Raw genomic sequence first — 17,897 nt, 5'->3', positions numbered from 1 at the left:
TGCCCTGTTATTTACTTAAATAGGGACACTTACAGGTACATGGGGACCAGAGTTTGATTATAAATAAATCAAGCATTACTCAGGAAACGTTTTAATGCTAATGCTTTATAGGAAAATATCTTAAAAAGATGTAGGGCATTCCTCTTCTTGCAAAACGCAGTAGAGTATATCCATTATTTTTTCCTTTACCTTTCTAAATTTAGGGAGCTATTTAAATTATAGTAGATTCTCTGAAGAAAACAAATTATTATTAATTTTTACAATAGGAGACGAATATGGTCTCACTGCCCATAACCAAACCATAGAATAAAATATTCACGTCTGAAATAATTGTAAATGACCCTTTATTACTTCAAATGAAATTAGAGTATATAATGCAATTACTGTATTGCCGCATGCACTTATTAATAGTTTCTTATTCTAACACCACCATCAACAATGGGAATGACACATATGTTGGCACAGAATGAATGTGGCCCAGCAAGCTTTTTAAAAAATTGAGCATGAACATGTTTGAAATTGAGAACTTTCTTTAGAGCCTGAAAGATTTTTTTTTTTTTTTTTAATTAGTGAGACGTCAGCATATGTTTTAAGCATTCAGCTGAAGCAGGGTAGGAAAATCTATGGCTGATTTTTCAAATCTCAGTGTATACAATCAGACTTAATCTTCACAAATGTATCTTTTTCTGTAGTTTTATCAACCAAACCTTGGGGTTTGTTTGTTTGGTTGGTTAGTTCTGTTTTTTTCTTTACCCTGTAGCTCTTTGTAAGTCCAGACGAGCTTATAAATCAATCTGCTATTGCAAAGCAATGTCTGATTCTATTAGAAGTTTCTGAGTGGAGTTCCCATTGACCTTATTGACTCAAACCTTTATCAATAGCTTCTGAAGCTCCCATCGATTTGCTTGAATTACAGGTTTTCTGACTATGAGGTCACTTACAGTGCCTCTCTGAGGCTCCCTGGTATTGTATCATGTCAGTAAACAAAGACCAGTATCCCGTGTAGCAAATCTAAGTACATTTTTATTACAGTTGTTGTGGAACAATCTCATTTTCCTAACTTAGATAGCAAACAAATTGTCTAGAATGACTATGCCAGATATTTACCTTACGCACTCAGGACAGTACAGTAATATCCCCTTGAAGACTTTTGCTCTGAAAATGAAAGCAATATGTAGATGGAATAATAATTATTGTTTTATGCTAGCATTGATGATCAGAATCTTTTCCATCTTAGCCAGACAATTCTGGGGAGAGAGCTCATAATTTTTCATAGTTCTACAGGTCTATGCTACCATAAAGACAACTTCATCTATTACCTAGCTGTGGGATTGAGTAGACCTTTGTAGAAAATCAATAAGGGAATACCCCTATAAAAGTACTAGATACCAAGCAGCTGAATGTATTTCAGAACAACCTCTAGGCTACTTTCAGCTGCAAATATTAGAAGACAAAAAAAGTGGCAAATAGTTAGTTTGCCTCAATTTGTAGTTATATTATAAGGACATTTCAACTTTACCTGTAAGTAAAAGGAACAAAGTGCCTGTTTTAAGGTGGTTGTGGTGTATGTTTAGTGTCCAGTATTTCAAAGTCCCTGAGGTAATAAGCACAAATTTATATTAGAACCTACTTTTTTTTGTTGAGATCCCACAGATCTTAGAATGCTTAAGCCTTCAGTTGGCACTTCCAGAGGCCTCAACAGAAATTTGCTCAGTAGGATTTGCAGGGTGATATCAGTGTGATTTCAAAATAATTATTTTTCTCAAGCACTCAATGCTTGGGCAGGGTCATTTATGAAAACTCTTTTGAACATGGTAATTCTGGGTATTCCTGCTTGCTTTTCAATAATTGTTGATTGTCTTAGTCATGACAACTGAACAAAATCACTGTCTGCTTAACTCTAAAGCATATGTAATGTGGTCCTGAAGTCACAAATACTAGCAGTGCTCAAATACACCAATAATAGCCAATTTTCTCAGTACTTTCGGCCAAAGAACAGTCATCAAAACCACTGTATTGAATGTTCTTCAATCAGTCTAGGAGGAGGACTGATATGGAAAGGTACAAATTCTTAAGTTTCTGTCTGCAATATTTTGCCAGAGAAGTACTTTGGAAGAGTGTTTTATTTTACAGAATCCCTTGCACAGGGCATCTCTGTATTGTGTGTAATAGACCCTGACATCTGAATCCACTTTGTTCCTAGTAGTGCCGTGGTATCAGGTATCTGTAGCCATCTCCTGATTACTGCCGGGTGAAACCCAGAGCGACTTCTTTCAGCAGCTGAACTCCACTCGACAGAAACTATTCTTCCCCGCTCAGACTTCTGTCCCCGTCGGGGCTGATCTCAGCAAGCTCTTCCGAACCCAACATCCCGCCGGGCCGCGCCTCGGGAGGCGGACGGATGCTGGGCGGCGGGCGGGAGCGGATCAGCACCACGGCCAGAGCCCGGCGCCCCCCGGCCGGCAGCGGCAGGCGCCGAGGGGGACCCAGGAGCGCCGAGGAAGCGCGGAAGAGGGAATTTCTGCCTCCATGCTGATGGTTTTTATGGGGACCAGACGCCAAACGAAAGGTCAAAGCATGATATTTGACCTCCTCAACTACATTTTAAAACGAGGAAAGAACAAAGCTCTTTCACTGACACAAATGGAATAGGAAGAAACACTTCTGCATTACTATCGTGCTCTTCACAATGTATTAGACTGAAAGCAATAGGTGCAGCCATAGGCTTGTTTTTTCTCCTCACTTCAGTAAGTGGCAATTTTTTTTATCTGCTGAGGGCAAAATAACAGCTGCTGATTACCAAACCTAGTGTTAAATTAAGGATCTGAAAGCGAAAGCATATTAAGAGGAGGAAGTGAGACACTATGTTCAAAAAGATCCATTCTATCTTTCACCCCAACTTTCACAGAAGAAATGTGGCAGACAACATCCCTTACTGTGATGGCACAGGTTCTGCAGTGAGACTGATCCGCAGCACTTCTATGTATGTCCTTGGAGGTGAGCAGGAAAAAGTTAGTGAACCACTAAAGAAATGTAGAAGTACAACCAGCATCGACTCTTGTTTTCAGCCAAAAGAGGAAGACAGAGACTGGATGTACTCTAAGACTCAGGACTGCTTGAAGTACCTACAGGATTTGTTAGCCTTGAGGAAAAAATATCTTGACAACATCAATAACTTGAAATCCATGCATATGTCTGCAGCTTCTCCAATGTCCTCAAAATCATCCAAAACTGGAAAGAAGTCATTTATTCCACTTCCTTCCAAAGAGTCTTCTAAGGTAATTTGCAAGAACTTTTGCCATGTGCTTGGTCTTAAGCCACGAAGTCACTGAAGCTGTATGACCTATGTTGATTTTCTGCTTTATTGGTTTCAACCAGTTGTTTTTTCACTTTTGCATTTGAAATGTTGCCATATACTTTAAGATTCTTTCCGAGTAGTGTGAAACTAAGAAAGAAAATTGGTCATGGAAAGAAATGCATATGCCTGTGTTTGGGAGGAGGGAGGGTAAGGGTCAGGAGAGTGAAAATAGGAAAAAGAAAGGGTTATGAGAGCATGGAAAGTATCTGAAAATGTGTTACGAAGAAGCAAGATCTGACAGGCTACTTAAGGGCATCAGAGTTCTCCCCTATGATTATTTATAGCTTATAATGACTGACAAGTGCAGTAAGCCCTAGATTTCCTGGCAGTCTTTTTATTGACATAAAATTACTTGCACAAAATAATTGTAAATTCATGGAAACAAATAACATTTTTTTTCTGATTGGTCAGTTAGCTGGTTAGTGCTACATTTAGCATCAGTGCAAACTCTACTGGTAGGCTGTAAGGCATGAAGAACTCCTAAGCGGTCCTTTCTCTGTTCATTAATACGTTGGTGAGTCATTTCTAGTCAGTGTGTTTCTTCACCCTTTACTGTAATGACACCATAAAAATAAAACTGGAATATCATCTTTGGTGCAGATTATTTACATGTATCCTAGAAAGAAAAGCTTCTTCCTGGTTGCATTTTATAGGTTGTATGCCACTAGATAGTTTGTTGGTTACTTTGACTTTACACTCGATTCAGCAAGGACGAAGCAAAGGACTGAAGCAAGTGGAATGACCTGTTAGGTAACAGGACCACAAGCAAGACTTTGACAGCACACTCAGAGGTTACCCAGTCCAATCTTTAAACTGGGTAATAATGGGGATGGTGGAACTTAATGATTGGGCCAGGCTGACTTCAGGCTTAGATGTTCTGTCACAGCAGAATGTCAGAATGGCTGAAGTTATTTGTTAAGCTGTTGCAGGCATTGCTTAACAAAAGGACAACACTCATGAGTTTAGAATTAGGTAGAACATTTTTTAATTTTATGTTTTGTTCTGCTATCCGTTTGGTCACGTTTGGCTTTGTTAGGTTTTATGTCATCTTTTTAATACTTTGAATGGTAACTCTCAGATGCTAGGAATAATAATAGGAAACTAAACTCAGCTCAGTGGGATGGAGAAGACAGTTTTTATACAGAAGTTGTAATTTCAGGCCAGGGAAATATCCATAGGGAATGACTGAAAGCTAGGAGAGTGGCCTGGTGGTGCCAGGTGCCAGGAGACAAATCAATCTCAGCACTGTTGATCCAGTCTGTCGACTGTGTGCACTGTCACTGGCTCGAGGCAGGGGAGATTTACAGCATGCCAATTCCCTGAAGAGCTGAGCAGTGATGTAGCAGACTAGTACATGACTAACCCTGGACTGAAACCAGGGACCAGGAGGCTGGGAGTTAGATTCTGCACAACCAAACTTCAAGCAGGTTTGTGAATTTCTGAGATTTGCTGCTGAAAATGCTGCTTAAGAAAAATGCCAAAAGTTTAACTTGATTTTGGCAAACAAGTGAATCTCCCACAGTCTGAGGCTAAGAGTTACCTGACTGTAGCCAGCTAGCTCTTATGTATGAACCGTGCTGGTACTGACTGGCATGCTAACTCCATGAACCATCCCCTTGGGAACAGACAGGGACATCAGCAGGATATGCCATTCATATGAGTCATTCTTGCCAACACAAATGGCAGGGTTGCAGTCAAGAAGACTTCTAAAAAATTCAGAGTATTCTGCTTTCTAACTACAAATTTTATGTTCACAGATTGTAAGGTTTGTCTTATGACCAGGCTTAAATGGTTTTGTCCCAAATTACCTGTTTGTGTTAAATTACCTGTCACTGGAAATCCACTTCTTTCTTTAACCTACTGCATGATTTATGGGAGGGTAATTTGTTCAGACAACCCTGTCCTCATGGGAAGTTTAATCCAAAGATCCCTGTGACCTAAACCACAAGGCTGACCATGGATTCAAAATGTGCCACCTGGGTCTAGTGAGAGAAAAGAATAGAGAGATGGGTCAGATGCTGGAAGCACATAGGCATTTCTTTAAAATGTCATTTAACCAATAAGGGCTTAGTCATAATAGCACTCACTATTTTCAGTAGATGTGTGGTAACACCTATCTTTTAGCACTTCAGAGGATGTCAATCAACCCATAATGTCAGGAGGGTAATCAGTTCATCTCTCTGCCTCCACAGAATAGGGAACAGGCTGGTCCTTCAGAGATGTGACATATATGTATCCCTTGCTTGCATGTTTGAATCCCAAGGTAGCAATTTTCTGACCTAGTACTGCAGCCTGACAATGCACCTAACTTGGAATGGCAAGGAAAATATACGTCCTTTTGTTAGGTAGAGCCTGGGAGGAATTTTTCATCCCATATGAATCTTCAGAATTGCTAGCCAAGGTTTTATGACTGCTTCAGCATTTACAGACTACATTTGCTTTTTTATCAAGACAGGTTCCTAATTTTAAACCCTGTGGCTTTCCTGTGGGAATTATCACAGTGTTGAATGACTCATATTTTAGCGCACACCACCTTTTTCCATTTCAAAAAGACTTTAGCAATTTAAATCTGGATTAATTTTACCTAACCTAGGCATTTTAATAAGATGCTTAAATTAGTAACCAAGTTACCCCACAATTCCTTTTCAGCGAAGAGAAAGAGCTGCCTGCAGAGGAGGGTTCAGCCTACTTAAGGCCTGACTCATCTTCTGAAGGTACTGGAGCACTGCATTAATTACAGAAGGAACCCTGCATGACTACATTTCTAATGTGTGTCTCATTAGGTGCCTAGTGCTAGGCAGAATAAATTTCACCACAAAGCCCAGCTGTCACTTAGTCACCCAATTAAATGGCCTGATACATGGATTCTGAGGGATTTTATAACACAGGGCTAGCAGTGCTCAAGGGGGAAATGTTTGGTGTTGAGCATGTAATAAGATGGATGTTTGTTAGACTGCTGACCTGCTTTTTTGATGGCTACAAACTGTGGAGTAGTCTGGACCTGTGTTTTTTTTTTCTTTTTCTGACAGTCTGGAATATGGAACTAAATAACATATTTGCATCTTCCTTATACAATTTGGTCATTAAAAAGTCATTGTGCCCAACTGTTAGCTAACTTTTTTACCCTTTATCTGATCAACAGGCATCCGTGGAGAGAAAAGGCCCACGGTCCAGTTCAGATGTAAGAGAAGCAATAGCTTTCTTTGACTCGGTCATTGCAGACCTGGATTCAGAGAGATGGATGAGTGTTCCTGACGTGGATTTGCCAAATGTGGATGTTGATTTTGATGGTGAGTTACAAACCGGACAAAAATTATGGGGTTTGGTGTGCAGAGGGTAGAGGGAAGAGTGGCATTGTGCAATCTTGTTTATTTAATGGACACAAACGTCCTCCAGCTTTTCTTCCCAAATGTAGGACCATTCCATGCAGTATGTGAAACTGCAGTAATACATTGATTGCTCGCTGTTGAATGGGTGCAACTACCTTACGTGCAGTCATTACATGAGCAAATGTAGCATACATAGTGCTGGAATAGTGTTTGCCTTCTGCTTGGGGCTGAATTCCACCCATGCATGTCTACCTCAAGCTGTCTTTGAAGGAGAACTATAAAAAGTATATTTTTTTCTTCATCTGTTTTTCTTTTTTTCTCATTGAGAAACGGCTGGATGTTTACTTTCCAACAATCAAAATGGAGATAATTTAGAGATTAGGCTAAATAACTGTACGTGTCCAACAGAAGGGATAGGATTGCCCAAATAAACAAAGATGTGCCCATCTGAGGTCATCATCTATCCTGTATAATCAGTGGAGAGAAATAGATATTTCTCACCTTTGTTTCAGGCTAAGGGGAGTATCTGAAACAGGTTGGCTTAGCTGTGCACTAGGTGTGTGTGTAGGGACTAGCTCTCACATGCATCTTTATGCTGCAGGCAGTGAAATACTAGATAGGATGAATCCCATCTCAAGAGATATCCTGCAGTGAAACAAAGTTGGTTTCATTTCATTACCTCCAGGAAAGACCCAGAAAGCACCCTAGTCTCTCACTGTGCATATAAAAATTTCACTGTCAAACTGTTAATGCCGGATTATCTTCTGTTTTTCAGTTGCTACCAGTACAAGTGAACACAGTTTGCATTCAAATTGGATCCTTCGTGCTCCGCGGAGGTACTCACAAGATACTGCCCAAACTGCAAAGGCTGCAAACCAATCTCAAAGAAATAGCCAGCGGAGAACCACTGGCTCTAGGAAGAGGTTGGAAAGACATCCCATGTACTTGCCCAAAGCTGTGGAAGGGGCATATAGCACTTTAAAATTTAAGCCTAAAACACGTAAGAAGGAATGTTGAAAGATTATTCCCTCTTCACTTGAAAACAGAATCTATGAAATAGGGCATGTGATATTTGCCTTTTTTTCCCCCTACTGATCCATCCCTTACATTGTAGAAGTGACGTATGCAGTCACTGAAGATTCTTTGTGTGGGACATATTTTAAACCATGGCTATTCCAACTTTGGACTCATATGAGGGTTTCACTTATCAAGTTCATTGTGCCTAACAATACTGCTTTGTCACTCAGCCTGGGGAGGAAACTCCAGCTTGACAAGACTTTTTTTTTAGTGCTGTTATTGAAAGCATTGGTTCAGATTGCCCGTTGCAGTAATTTTTCTTCTGACTCTAGTACTGCAAAGCAGTTCAAGGAATTCAGTGATTATATTGGAACTTTTGCACCAGTGCTTCCAACTTCAGAGCAGTGAAGCAGAATGTTCTCCTGTTGCTTGTGAAAATTTGTATGTGCCATTATTGACTCTGTGATCTGAGAATATAAAGCAGCACAGAGATACAATCAGACTGTGGTACAAGCAGAAAAGAGCTTCAGTGAAGTAATCAGAATTAGAAACTTGTGTTTGGAGGAATTGCTGCTGTGTGTTTTGAAAAAAACAAGCTATATTGTACTCTATTTGCTATTGGAAATGGTTCTGTTCTTGGATACATCAAAGGATTCACTGCATTCAAAAATATATACAACGTTTTTCATATGGTTACACCACCTGCTACTTTTCATCTATTTTAACACCCTACTGCCGAATCTAGACATTCCAGTGTACCCTAGAAAAGCTTAATGTCTCAGAGAAAAATGGTTTGTGAATAAACTGGAGTCAAGGTTGCTCTCAAGGGCAGAAGACAATTTGCAGACAAAGCCACCACATCAGCTTTAGATTATACCCAATATTTGTAATTCTACTGCTTCATCATGAAAGACTATGTATTAGGAAAAATGCAGTCTGGAAGTGTTCCTCTTCATCTTGGAGGTGATATGTCTTTCATGTGATTCTTGGAATTATTAAGACCCATACTCTGCCTATTTGACTGATGTACAGCAATGTAAAAAGGCATGAAAAGGGATGAGGAGATAGCACCCTATGGAAACACTAGCTATGGTTCTTCAGCAATATTGCTACTCTCACAGTAATCTGAGCCACATCCCCCTCACATACTTTGTCTTAAGAATTTGCTGAGGTGTTTGGGATCAAGCCTTTGCTTACTCTCTTTTTTTCATCTGGTGTTCAGTCGGTGCTTGACTGTGACAGATGGATCGTGGTAGCACTGGTACGACCAGCTGGTGATTCACTAGTGGTTTCTTGTTTCTATGTTCAGTAGTTTTTGTGTCCACAGGTGTGGATGAATTTCCTAAGGCACTGGCCATCAATGTAGCCCATCTGATACAACAAAATCTCCAAAAACCTTGTGCCTGCCACACAGAACATTTGGCAGGTGGCAATTCTGGTTGATTTGTGTTCCTAGTCTTTGGGAGTGAGTTATTCAGACAGCATTTCTGCCATGAGCTGCAAGTACCTCTGAGAACTTGCTGATCCAGGCCACTTCCTGTCATAAGATAGGAAAGTGCCAAAAAAACCATATGGTCCTCCATTCAGAGCTGGCATCTCCTGTTTGATTAAAGCATTTTGATTCTTTTTCTAGTGGTATTTGTGAAGGGGAGAGAAGAATTGTTTCTGTATTAATTCTGGAGGTGCTTTTGCTGCTCTTTGCTTAGTCTGTACCCTCTTGAAAATGACCAGTGTAACCAACATAATTGATATATATTCAAAAAAAGTTTAAATTAAGATCTAAATTTTGTCTCCCTTCTCTTGGTGCTTCTCACAATAGTCTGTATTCTCTATACTGTGTTGTTGCCTTTGTATCTCTCCAGTCCTGTACTGGCTGCCCTGAACTGAATGTTGTAACTGTCTTTAAAAGTGTTCTGCTTTTGATGTGTGATCATTTAAGGCCTCTCAGCTAGGTGGGATAGCCAGAGCACAGCATGTTGCAAACACACCTGTAGGTTCTGGCATGCCTCAAGGCTGCAGCTCTGTCTGTGTGTGAGACAAGGAGGACAGCACTCAAATCTGTACAGTTTTTGGAAATGTGTCACCCTGAAACCCTTCTCCAAGCAGAATCTCATGCTGAAGTTGCCAAGGAACATTTTACTGAGTGTGTGGGCATCTTTTTGCTACTAGAACCTGCAACTTCCATGAGTGCTGACAGAAAACCTCACCATCTTTTTTGAGTTACTATAACAGAATTGGGCATGTGCATAATTAAAATACCAATGAAAAAGAAAGAAGAAAAAGGATTCCAATGTTGTTCTGCCCTGGCCTGTGTTTCATGTTCATAGTGCCAAGGTTCTATGTATTGGAGTAGCTGATCCTTTTGCTGTCGTTTTAAGAATGCATTGTGATATGCAGAACCAGACTGCTTCAGCATGTTTGACCTTCCCTGTGATGTCTTGTCTGTCCCTGTAAAACAGAGGCATCTCTAGTCATCTGGCTGTGACAGAGCATGAGGGTCCTCCCTGCTGTCCAGCACACAAGCTCCAGTGTGAAATTTGTGTTCGCATTTATGAATAAGAGACAGATGGAGGAAATCAGATTTGTAATTTCAATTTGAATCCTGTGGTCAATTTTCTTTCATTTTTTTTAAAGGTCACTTCAAGCCAGTTATTGTCTTAGAAAATTTTAATTAAGCAAGTAAAATAAACCATTTTTTCTCTGAGAACATTTTCTATCACATATCCCATAAATGCAGGCACCTTCCTTCTCCTTCTAGCATATTAGCCCTGTATGTTCCTCACTGGACATGGCTCAGCTCCAGCAGAGCTATGGAGAGCAGCCCCTGCACCTTAGGGTGGGAGCTGAGGAGCTGAGGGTTCAAGAGTCGTATCCTACCTATGCTAGAACAGGCAGTTAAGCAGAAAGGGAGCAGGAGAGAGGAAAAGGGAAGCATTTCCACCTCTGATGTTAGCTGCCTCCTCAGAGAAGGGTTTAGCGTGGATGGCAGCACCCTCTGTATTACCTCAAGACCTGAGGAAGAACCATGTGCCTGCCTAACACCGGCTTACCCTAGGCAGCTTTCCACACACTGTCCAGGAGCAGTTGGCTGCCCTACAGAGTTGCTCCTCATCTGCTCTGAATTGTTTACTCATGGCTTTGGAGGCAGAGCTGTCTGCATGGGACTCTAAAGGGGCTCTCTCTGCCACGGGTAGGTCCTCTAAATGACCTTGCTGCAACATGCAGTTATTTTCAGGCATTGCAACCTAGAAATAAAGCACCTACTATAGGTGTTCTGACAGTGCCAGCCATACAGAAGAATTATTGATGACCAGCAGAGCTTGGGTATGACCTAGATCTTTTTTCAGAAATTGCTAGTGAGCTCTTTCAGTCATGTCCCCAGGCTGTGATAGCAAAGTGCATCAACTAGGAGCTCTATTGATCAAGGCCACTGTGTGCGAGTATTCCCTGAAGCACTGACCCCCAACAGCTCTATCCCAGGGTACAGTGGAATAACAGGCAAGATCTTTTGGAAAGCATCTCTTATTTTATTGTTTCAAATCCAGGTCAGATGAGGAATTGGGGTATATCAGGTTCCTCTAGATAGTGTCATTGCTGAGCACTAGCTCTGAAGGGGCCCTGGCTATGAATTTCTGTGACACCACATCCACAGTTGTCGTTCAGAAACTAAAGACACTGTGTACAAAAATCCAGCAAGAGAGGTGAAGAAGAGTTGTTGAAGAAATCATGTCCTGGAGGACTCAAAATAATTTTGTCCTTTTGTGTTGAGCAACTCAGTGTAATCATGATGCATGTAAGTGAGCTGAAACCATGAGTGTCTTTGGCAGAAACAGAAGAAATATAGACAGCTAATGGAAAGCTGGCAGCTGGACAAGATGTATGCTCTAGTTTGAATCTTGCAGTGTCATAAAGTTATGAAGGAAGGCAAGAGGTTTCAACACTGCATCGAATAATGCAGGAAGTCCTCCAAGGTAATGCATAGCAAACATAGATGTGGTTATCTGCTTCTCCAGGTTGAACGGGCTGTGTTAAAAATATTAGATTAGCACCTAGTGGGTGTCTTCAAAATGTTCACAGCTGTAGGGTCAGTTCGTAGATCTTTTGGGTAAATTTAGGAGTTCCTTCTGTTTTATTGTGGTGTAGCAGGTCCACAATAAGATGAAAGCAGTATGAAGTTGGGAGGCTTTTGCCTCCTCTTGGGTCTGTAGCTCTGAATTATGCCCATGGTAAATAGAAACCAAGACAGTAGAATGCCTCTTGAACTATCTTGAGTTTAACAGGTAGAAAACCCTGTTGTACTGAAAGAATTTTGAGGGTAAATAAAAGAAAAATGAGCCCAGCTGCTTTAGACCAGACTGAGAAGCAAAAGCTAGAGTCTGATATTTGATTAGCAATAATTTAGTGAATGTTGACAACTTTTCTAGTAATAGGCTTGTCATATTAAAAAATTGTCTTCCTTTTATAAGGCAGGACCAGGCAACAACACCTCAAGGACTCAGTTATTAAGATACCCTGATCCTTCACAGAAGATGAGGTGACCTATTAGAGAAAATATAAAAAGAATTTATGGAATTAAAAGTGACATGTTCCACTCTTTTTATTAAACTGAGATTGAGAAGGGAGCAAGACCTTGCTAAGAAGCCTATGGGCACTGATAGGGAACCACTGCACATGATGCCAAAGTAAAATGTGTGATCAAGCAAAAAACTTTCACTAGTAAGTACTGGGGACTGTAATTTATCTTAGAGCATGAGCTCTTGAAGGACATTTCTAGAAAGGTAGATAAAACTGTGGAGCCCCTGGTGGTCTAATGGTAAAGGCGCCGCGCTATCACTGCGGAGACCCGGGTTCGATTCCCGGTCAGGGCCACTCCCGGGCAGGTGGGGCTCGTTAGCCCTTAAAAAGGCAACCCACCTACGTCCTGAGGACCTCGCTGCCACCGTCCAAGCTCGCTTGGCCCCGGCAGATGAACCTTAGGATTAAAGGGTGGGCTCAGTTCCGCGCACACTGTGTCTCACCTAAAAAATCCAATGCGCAGGCTGGAAGGTGTAAAGACCTTCCCCGGATCTTCGCTCGCGAAGACTGGCCATTAAGATAAAACTGTGCCTCAGCCACACGGTGGCAGTTCATTCCTAGCTATTCTGTAGCCCTCCTATTTCTGTGATCAGCAAGAGAGCTGAGGATGAAAGAAAAAGGGAAGTGTTTTGTCCTGCTTCATTAACAGACAGTCAGTGTGCATTTCTGCTATTCACTTATGGGCTCCTTATTTCCTAAGCATTTGTTTGGCAGCTTCCAATTAACATCAGTTCTTTAAATGAGTTTACTCTTCCAGGGAGATGATTTCCTTAGGAAATAAATAACCATGACATCACAGGGGACACCGAGACCTCAGTAAATCATATCTGAGATGGTGACCACTTACCTCTGACTGTGTCTGGAAACAAATGGACAAAGTAATGTCATCACCAGAAATAATGCACACTAAGGCACAGAAAATACAAAGACGGATTAAAAATATTAAGCAGAGGACTTTAAGATTCAGCAGTTCAACCTTGAGATAGGCCTGAGCTCAGGATTCTGCCCTGATTCTGGAGTTCATTCCAAGGCTCAAGAAAATCAATATCTGAGTTTTCCAACATCTTGGGGTCTGTAAAACTGTTATTCCAGAAACTGCTAATCCAAGCATTTAATCTAGTCAAAAGCTAACCTGCTCCTGCATCCGCTGCTGCTGTGTATTCCAGGGGTATGTTTATATTTAAGGCATGCACACTAAACTTCTTGAGGTGTTTTCCTTTGTTTTATGACAAAATACTAATTTATGGGGGGGGGGGTGGGAAGGAACATTTCTTTGCGCTAGTTATGACTACAGGTCAGCAAAGGCAGATTTCATTTAATTACATGGCTCTACAGTCTCAGTATGTTCAGACTAATAAGGCTCCCTGCATTAATAAGACTCAGCTGTAACATCAGCACTGGTACTGCTCACATGCAGGCTTTCAGTCTGTGCTTGCTTGTGGTTTGATGTGTGACACGGCATCATCGTTTTCAGAAAATCGTATGGGCAGCAGCAAAGGGAGAAGGGGATTGATCAGCAGTAAAATACTCTGAGCTGTTTCTAAGTTAGAGGTAGCTTTAGTATCTTTTCACTGAGAGAACTGATTCATAGCACTCTTACCCTTCCATAGCTTCACTTTTCAGTTTCCAATGTGCAGAATTAATTTTTGCTCCCCTCACTTCAGTGATATAGGTCATTGCTGTGCACGGAAAGCGAGCAGTTCAGTGAAAGGCTACAGTGCAGGCAGAGCTGACCTGTAATCACAGTTGAATAAACTAAGTGAGTATACTTGGGGTGAGATTTGCAGTTACCTTTAGTGGTATTTTCAAATGGCATGTAACTAGCATCAGTGGGAGTAAAGTGACTCTAACAATTGCACTGGTGCCTGACTGCTTCTGGAAAAGTTGGTTTGGAGCCAAGCTTGAGCAAACACAGCTCCACTTCTTGGAATTAAATTAGACTCATGAGAAGTCCAGAATTACCCCAGTCTGTCTGCCTTTAAGCCTACCAGCTTTAATCCCTTGAATGGCGTAACTCTGAGAGAAAGAATTGTCCCACACCTCTGACAGATTTTTGCAGTCCTTGCTGCTCTCTTCCTGCAGGGCTGTGATTGTTACTGATGTCCCCATCTAATGTGGGCCCTAAGAATTTGTTGACAATGTTCCTGGAAGTACAATTACTCACAAAGCTAAAATTTCTATGAGTGCTGTGTGAATTTGAGAAGTGCTGCTGCTCTTAGACAAGTATGTCCAAAGGCTTTTACACAAATACCCCTCTGCCAAGGAATACTTGCACATGACAGCATGGTGTTTTCCACAGACAAGCTGTTGTGGCAACATACCACCCCACTTCCTGTTCCTTTCAGACTTTTTCTACCCTGAAGTGAGATATGAAAGATCAGTCTGATCTCCTTTACTATGGTAGATCTGAGCAGAAAATGAAAAGAAATTAAATAATCTAGAAGAGATCTCAGGATGAAGAAATGCAGTGCAAATATTGCCTTTCTAAACACTGTATTTTAAACACTGCCTGTCTTTCTACTTCTGACATGGTCTGATGCCTTGTGGTGACAAAGATCAGCAGGACTTGCCAAGTGCAGTTGGTATGTGATTTCTGGAGAGAACCTGGTCAGCTGAGCATCTGGACTGGCAAAGGACCACACCTGGCTGGCTTAACATACCCTGAGACACACAGAAGCGGATGGCTGCTCTAGAATACCACCACCACTCAACCCCAATATCTAACTGACTTCATGTTCTCACCTTGAGACACTCAGTTCAGATTCAGCCCATCAACAATACTTTTTGTTTTGTTCAGAGCAGTACGCCCCGCTCTCCCAGGGAAGAATATGTAGAAAGGCAAACAATGGGGGTTATATTTCTTAGTGGATTTCTCACTCCTGTGTATCATAGGCTTTAGACATTCAAAACTGATGTACTATTAAAAAAAAAAAAAGTAATGAAGATATAAAAAAACCTCACATCTGATGTGCCAGAAGAGCAAAAAGCAAGAAAAATTTGGTTGCTATGAAGAGGCAAGGGCACCTTCCTTGTAAAAGCTGCAAGCAGCTAGTCTAACCTTGGTGAGCTTCTTTCAGTGTTGCTGTTTAAGATGAAAACATGAGGTGAGACAACAAAAATTCAACAGAAAGCTTTGAAAGTCAGATAAAAAGATAAATTGCTGTCTGGTTTTCCCAAACAAAACAGTTGCCTTTCATTCAAGTCTGATATGAGATCTGTTAATTTCCTCTTTTTTATTCTGTCAATAGTTTAGCTATATTGGTTCTAAAGGATTCAAATTTATTATGTTTTTCTTTATGGAAACTTGAATTACTGATGGGAAGAATTTAGGATTGGGGGTTAAAATGAGCAGTTTTATGTACCACACAACCAAATGTAAACAGAAATGAGGGCATTGTTTTCTTTTTTTTAGGGGCTTACCATTAAACTTTGCCACAAAACTAGTACTTTGTGAGCTTCCTTTTCCCCCTTTTATTCCACGAAGTATCGTATGTTAATGTTTTCCCTTTCTATGGTATGGGTTTGTCCATTCATGCCTAAAATCTCATACCATAGTGACCTTCAGTAAAGACAACTGGGGAAAAAAAACCCCTAAATTAAGTATTTTAACTTCCAGAAAAGAAGTACTGCTTCTGGGTGGGGATTTTTGTTATAGGGTCGAAGAGGGTTAAAATCTGACTACACAGTGAGAATAATTATCAACAGAATTGGGGTCCCCACAGCTCTGCACTTCACAATTTTAATTAATTCTGAGCAGCCAAAATTCAGTGCTGAGTCATATCTCCATATAAGTTGAGTGGCTTGTGCTCAGTGTAAATCAGGAAAGCACTCAGAAGAGGCAAAGACATATGATTGGTGACAGATTCACTTGCCCATGAGGTTAACAATGCCTTTACCTGTTGCCAAGTTTACCTTTCCCCTCTGGGATTTCATGTGTTGAGTATCATCGAACAGACTTGCTCCTTCGGACAACCTGGTTCAGAAGCCAGCAAATGTCTGACAGACACCCACTTTGCTCGGTGGTGACCCACCACCCCCTCCCAGGTGGAGGAAATCCATGAGCCAAGGCCACACTGAATGACAATGATTCTTTGAGGGAGGTGGCACTGACTGGAAGAACTTCTTGAACAGGTGAAGAGGCCTTTGTTCAAGTAACCCTACATTGTGGCGTGGGCTGGGAAATACCCCATTAGGAAACTCATGCAACGGCACCTCTTCGCAGCCCTGATTCACGGACAGGAAGGGTGATTTTGTTAACAGACCACAGAAAGTGCATTTGTAGTTCAAAAACCATCATAGAGTTCGTAGTGTGTTATTAAATGAGCCCATTACTTTGGGGCATGTTCTTGTTCAGCAGACATCTTAAATAACAGTGCCATGGCAATGGACAGCCTAACAATGGTGATACTTAGGTAAAAATGAGTAATGAGGTTTCTCACTAACAAGTTTTGAAACAACAGTTTCAGTGCCTGCTAGGTGGTTTGCACAGCACACAGTTCTGTTCCTCAGGAAGGAATTTCCATCCCAATCTGCATTGCTTGCCTTAATTATTAACATGAAGACTAAACACAGACAGATGGCAAAATAAACTCTGTTAGGTTGGTGTGAATCTGAAGTTCCTTCCACCAACAGAACTGGGTGCAGATATTGAGCCAAAACATATAGAAAGCTCTTGATGTGAGTCTAAGATGTCACAGTTTGCACAAAAAAAAGATCTGAGAGTCAAGTTCTTGGCCTGTGGGGCCCGTATATCAAACCAGAGTGGATGGTGACATTTGTAGAGATATTCTGGCTCTTTTCAGAATGCACACACATGCTTAAGTTGGGCCTCACACTCATTTTTTCTGGATCTGGCAGCTTGCTTTCTGTGCTGAGCCAATAGTAGTTTTGTCTTTCAGCTGTTTACTTGCGTTGTGCCTGCAAGCTCGCCAGAAACACTCAGGATGTTCTGCCTGTGCTCTAATTTTCTGGTCTCAGCCTCTGAGATGGTTTTGCACACTGTGTGTTTTATTTCTCCTTTTCACCCTACTATAGATATATTTCTCTGGTAGTGCATTAATGTCAGGAGAACAGGAAAAAAAAATTAATGATAGATGTAGCCAAAATACAAAAGGATGGAGAGAAAGTGGACAGACTAATACAAGCATTTTCTCTGAGATATGAAAAAAAATACAGACGTGAACTCTTCTTGACAGGGTGCATGGGCTCACGCTCAATCTGTATAACTCTGCCTGCAAAGACTCTTACCAGCTGAAGACTTACTCATCCGGTACAAGCCACGGCTCAGCTCCCTGTGCAGTCACTGGAGGCTCATAGCCCTTCATGCAGGCTATTCATCTGGGGGCGTAGAATGGGTAGGATGAATCACCTTCTGAAAATACTTTTTTCTCACAGACTGTAAAGGGCTCTAGGCAATTAGCTTTAGACTACAGCTCAGGCTACAAGCATGACTGCTAGCAATCCAAAGTTAGGTGAAATGAACCGCAGATATTTTCTTTGCAACATGTATGGTATCTCAGAGCAATGTGCTGTTCAGCCTGCCTCCTACCCAGAGCTGCTAAAATCCAGAACTGCTCAAATCCAGAGCTCTTGATCATAAGTGGAAAGGGGTCATACAC

At 41.2% G+C, this 17,897-nt stretch overlaps 1 protein-coding gene across 1 annotated transcript; it reads left to right on the top strand.

Moving 5' to 3' along the window:
• The first annotated feature begins 2,864 nt into the window (after positions 1–2,864).
• Positions 2,865–7,879, top strand: CUNH13orf42 (chromosome unknown C13orf42 homolog). The gene is made up of 3 exons (XM_050333584.1): positions 2,865–3,278; positions 6,501–6,648; positions 7,463–7,879. Exons 1-3 carry the CDS (start codon positions 2,865–2,867, stop codon positions 7,702–7,704), a joined length of 804 nt encoding a protein of 267 aa, XP_050189541.1. The 3' UTR covers positions 7,705–7,879.
• Positions 7,880–17,897: the final 10,018 nt, after the last annotated feature.

This window comes from Myiozetetes cayanensis, unplaced genomic scaffold (assembly GCF_022539395.1).
Source record: "Myiozetetes cayanensis isolate MyiCay16 unplaced genomic scaffold, myiCay2020 scf5-8, whole genome shotgun sequence".
Classification (NCBI taxonomy): Eukaryota; Metazoa; Chordata; class Aves; order Passeriformes; family Tyrannidae; genus Myiozetetes; species Myiozetetes cayanensis.
The sequence above is the reverse complement of the archived record's forward strand: the minus strand, read 5'-3'. Positions and strand labels throughout refer to the sequence as shown.

What these genes read in the sequence shown, in the direction of transcription:
- CUNH13orf42 (XM_050333584.1), top strand. Translation starts at nt 2,865, where the DNA reads ATGTTCAAAAAGATCCATTCTATCTTTCACCCCAACTTTCACAGAAGA. An exon ending in CTTCCAAAGAGTCTTCTAAG is followed by an intron (nt 3,279 to 6,500) that starts GTAATTTGCAAG and finishes TCTGATCAACAG; the next exon opens with GCATCCGTGGAGAGAAAAGG. An exon ending in TGTGGATGTTGATTTTGATG is followed by an intron (nt 6,649 to 7,462) that starts GTGAGTTACAAA and finishes TCTGTTTTTCAG; the next exon opens with TTGCTACCAGTACAAGTGAA.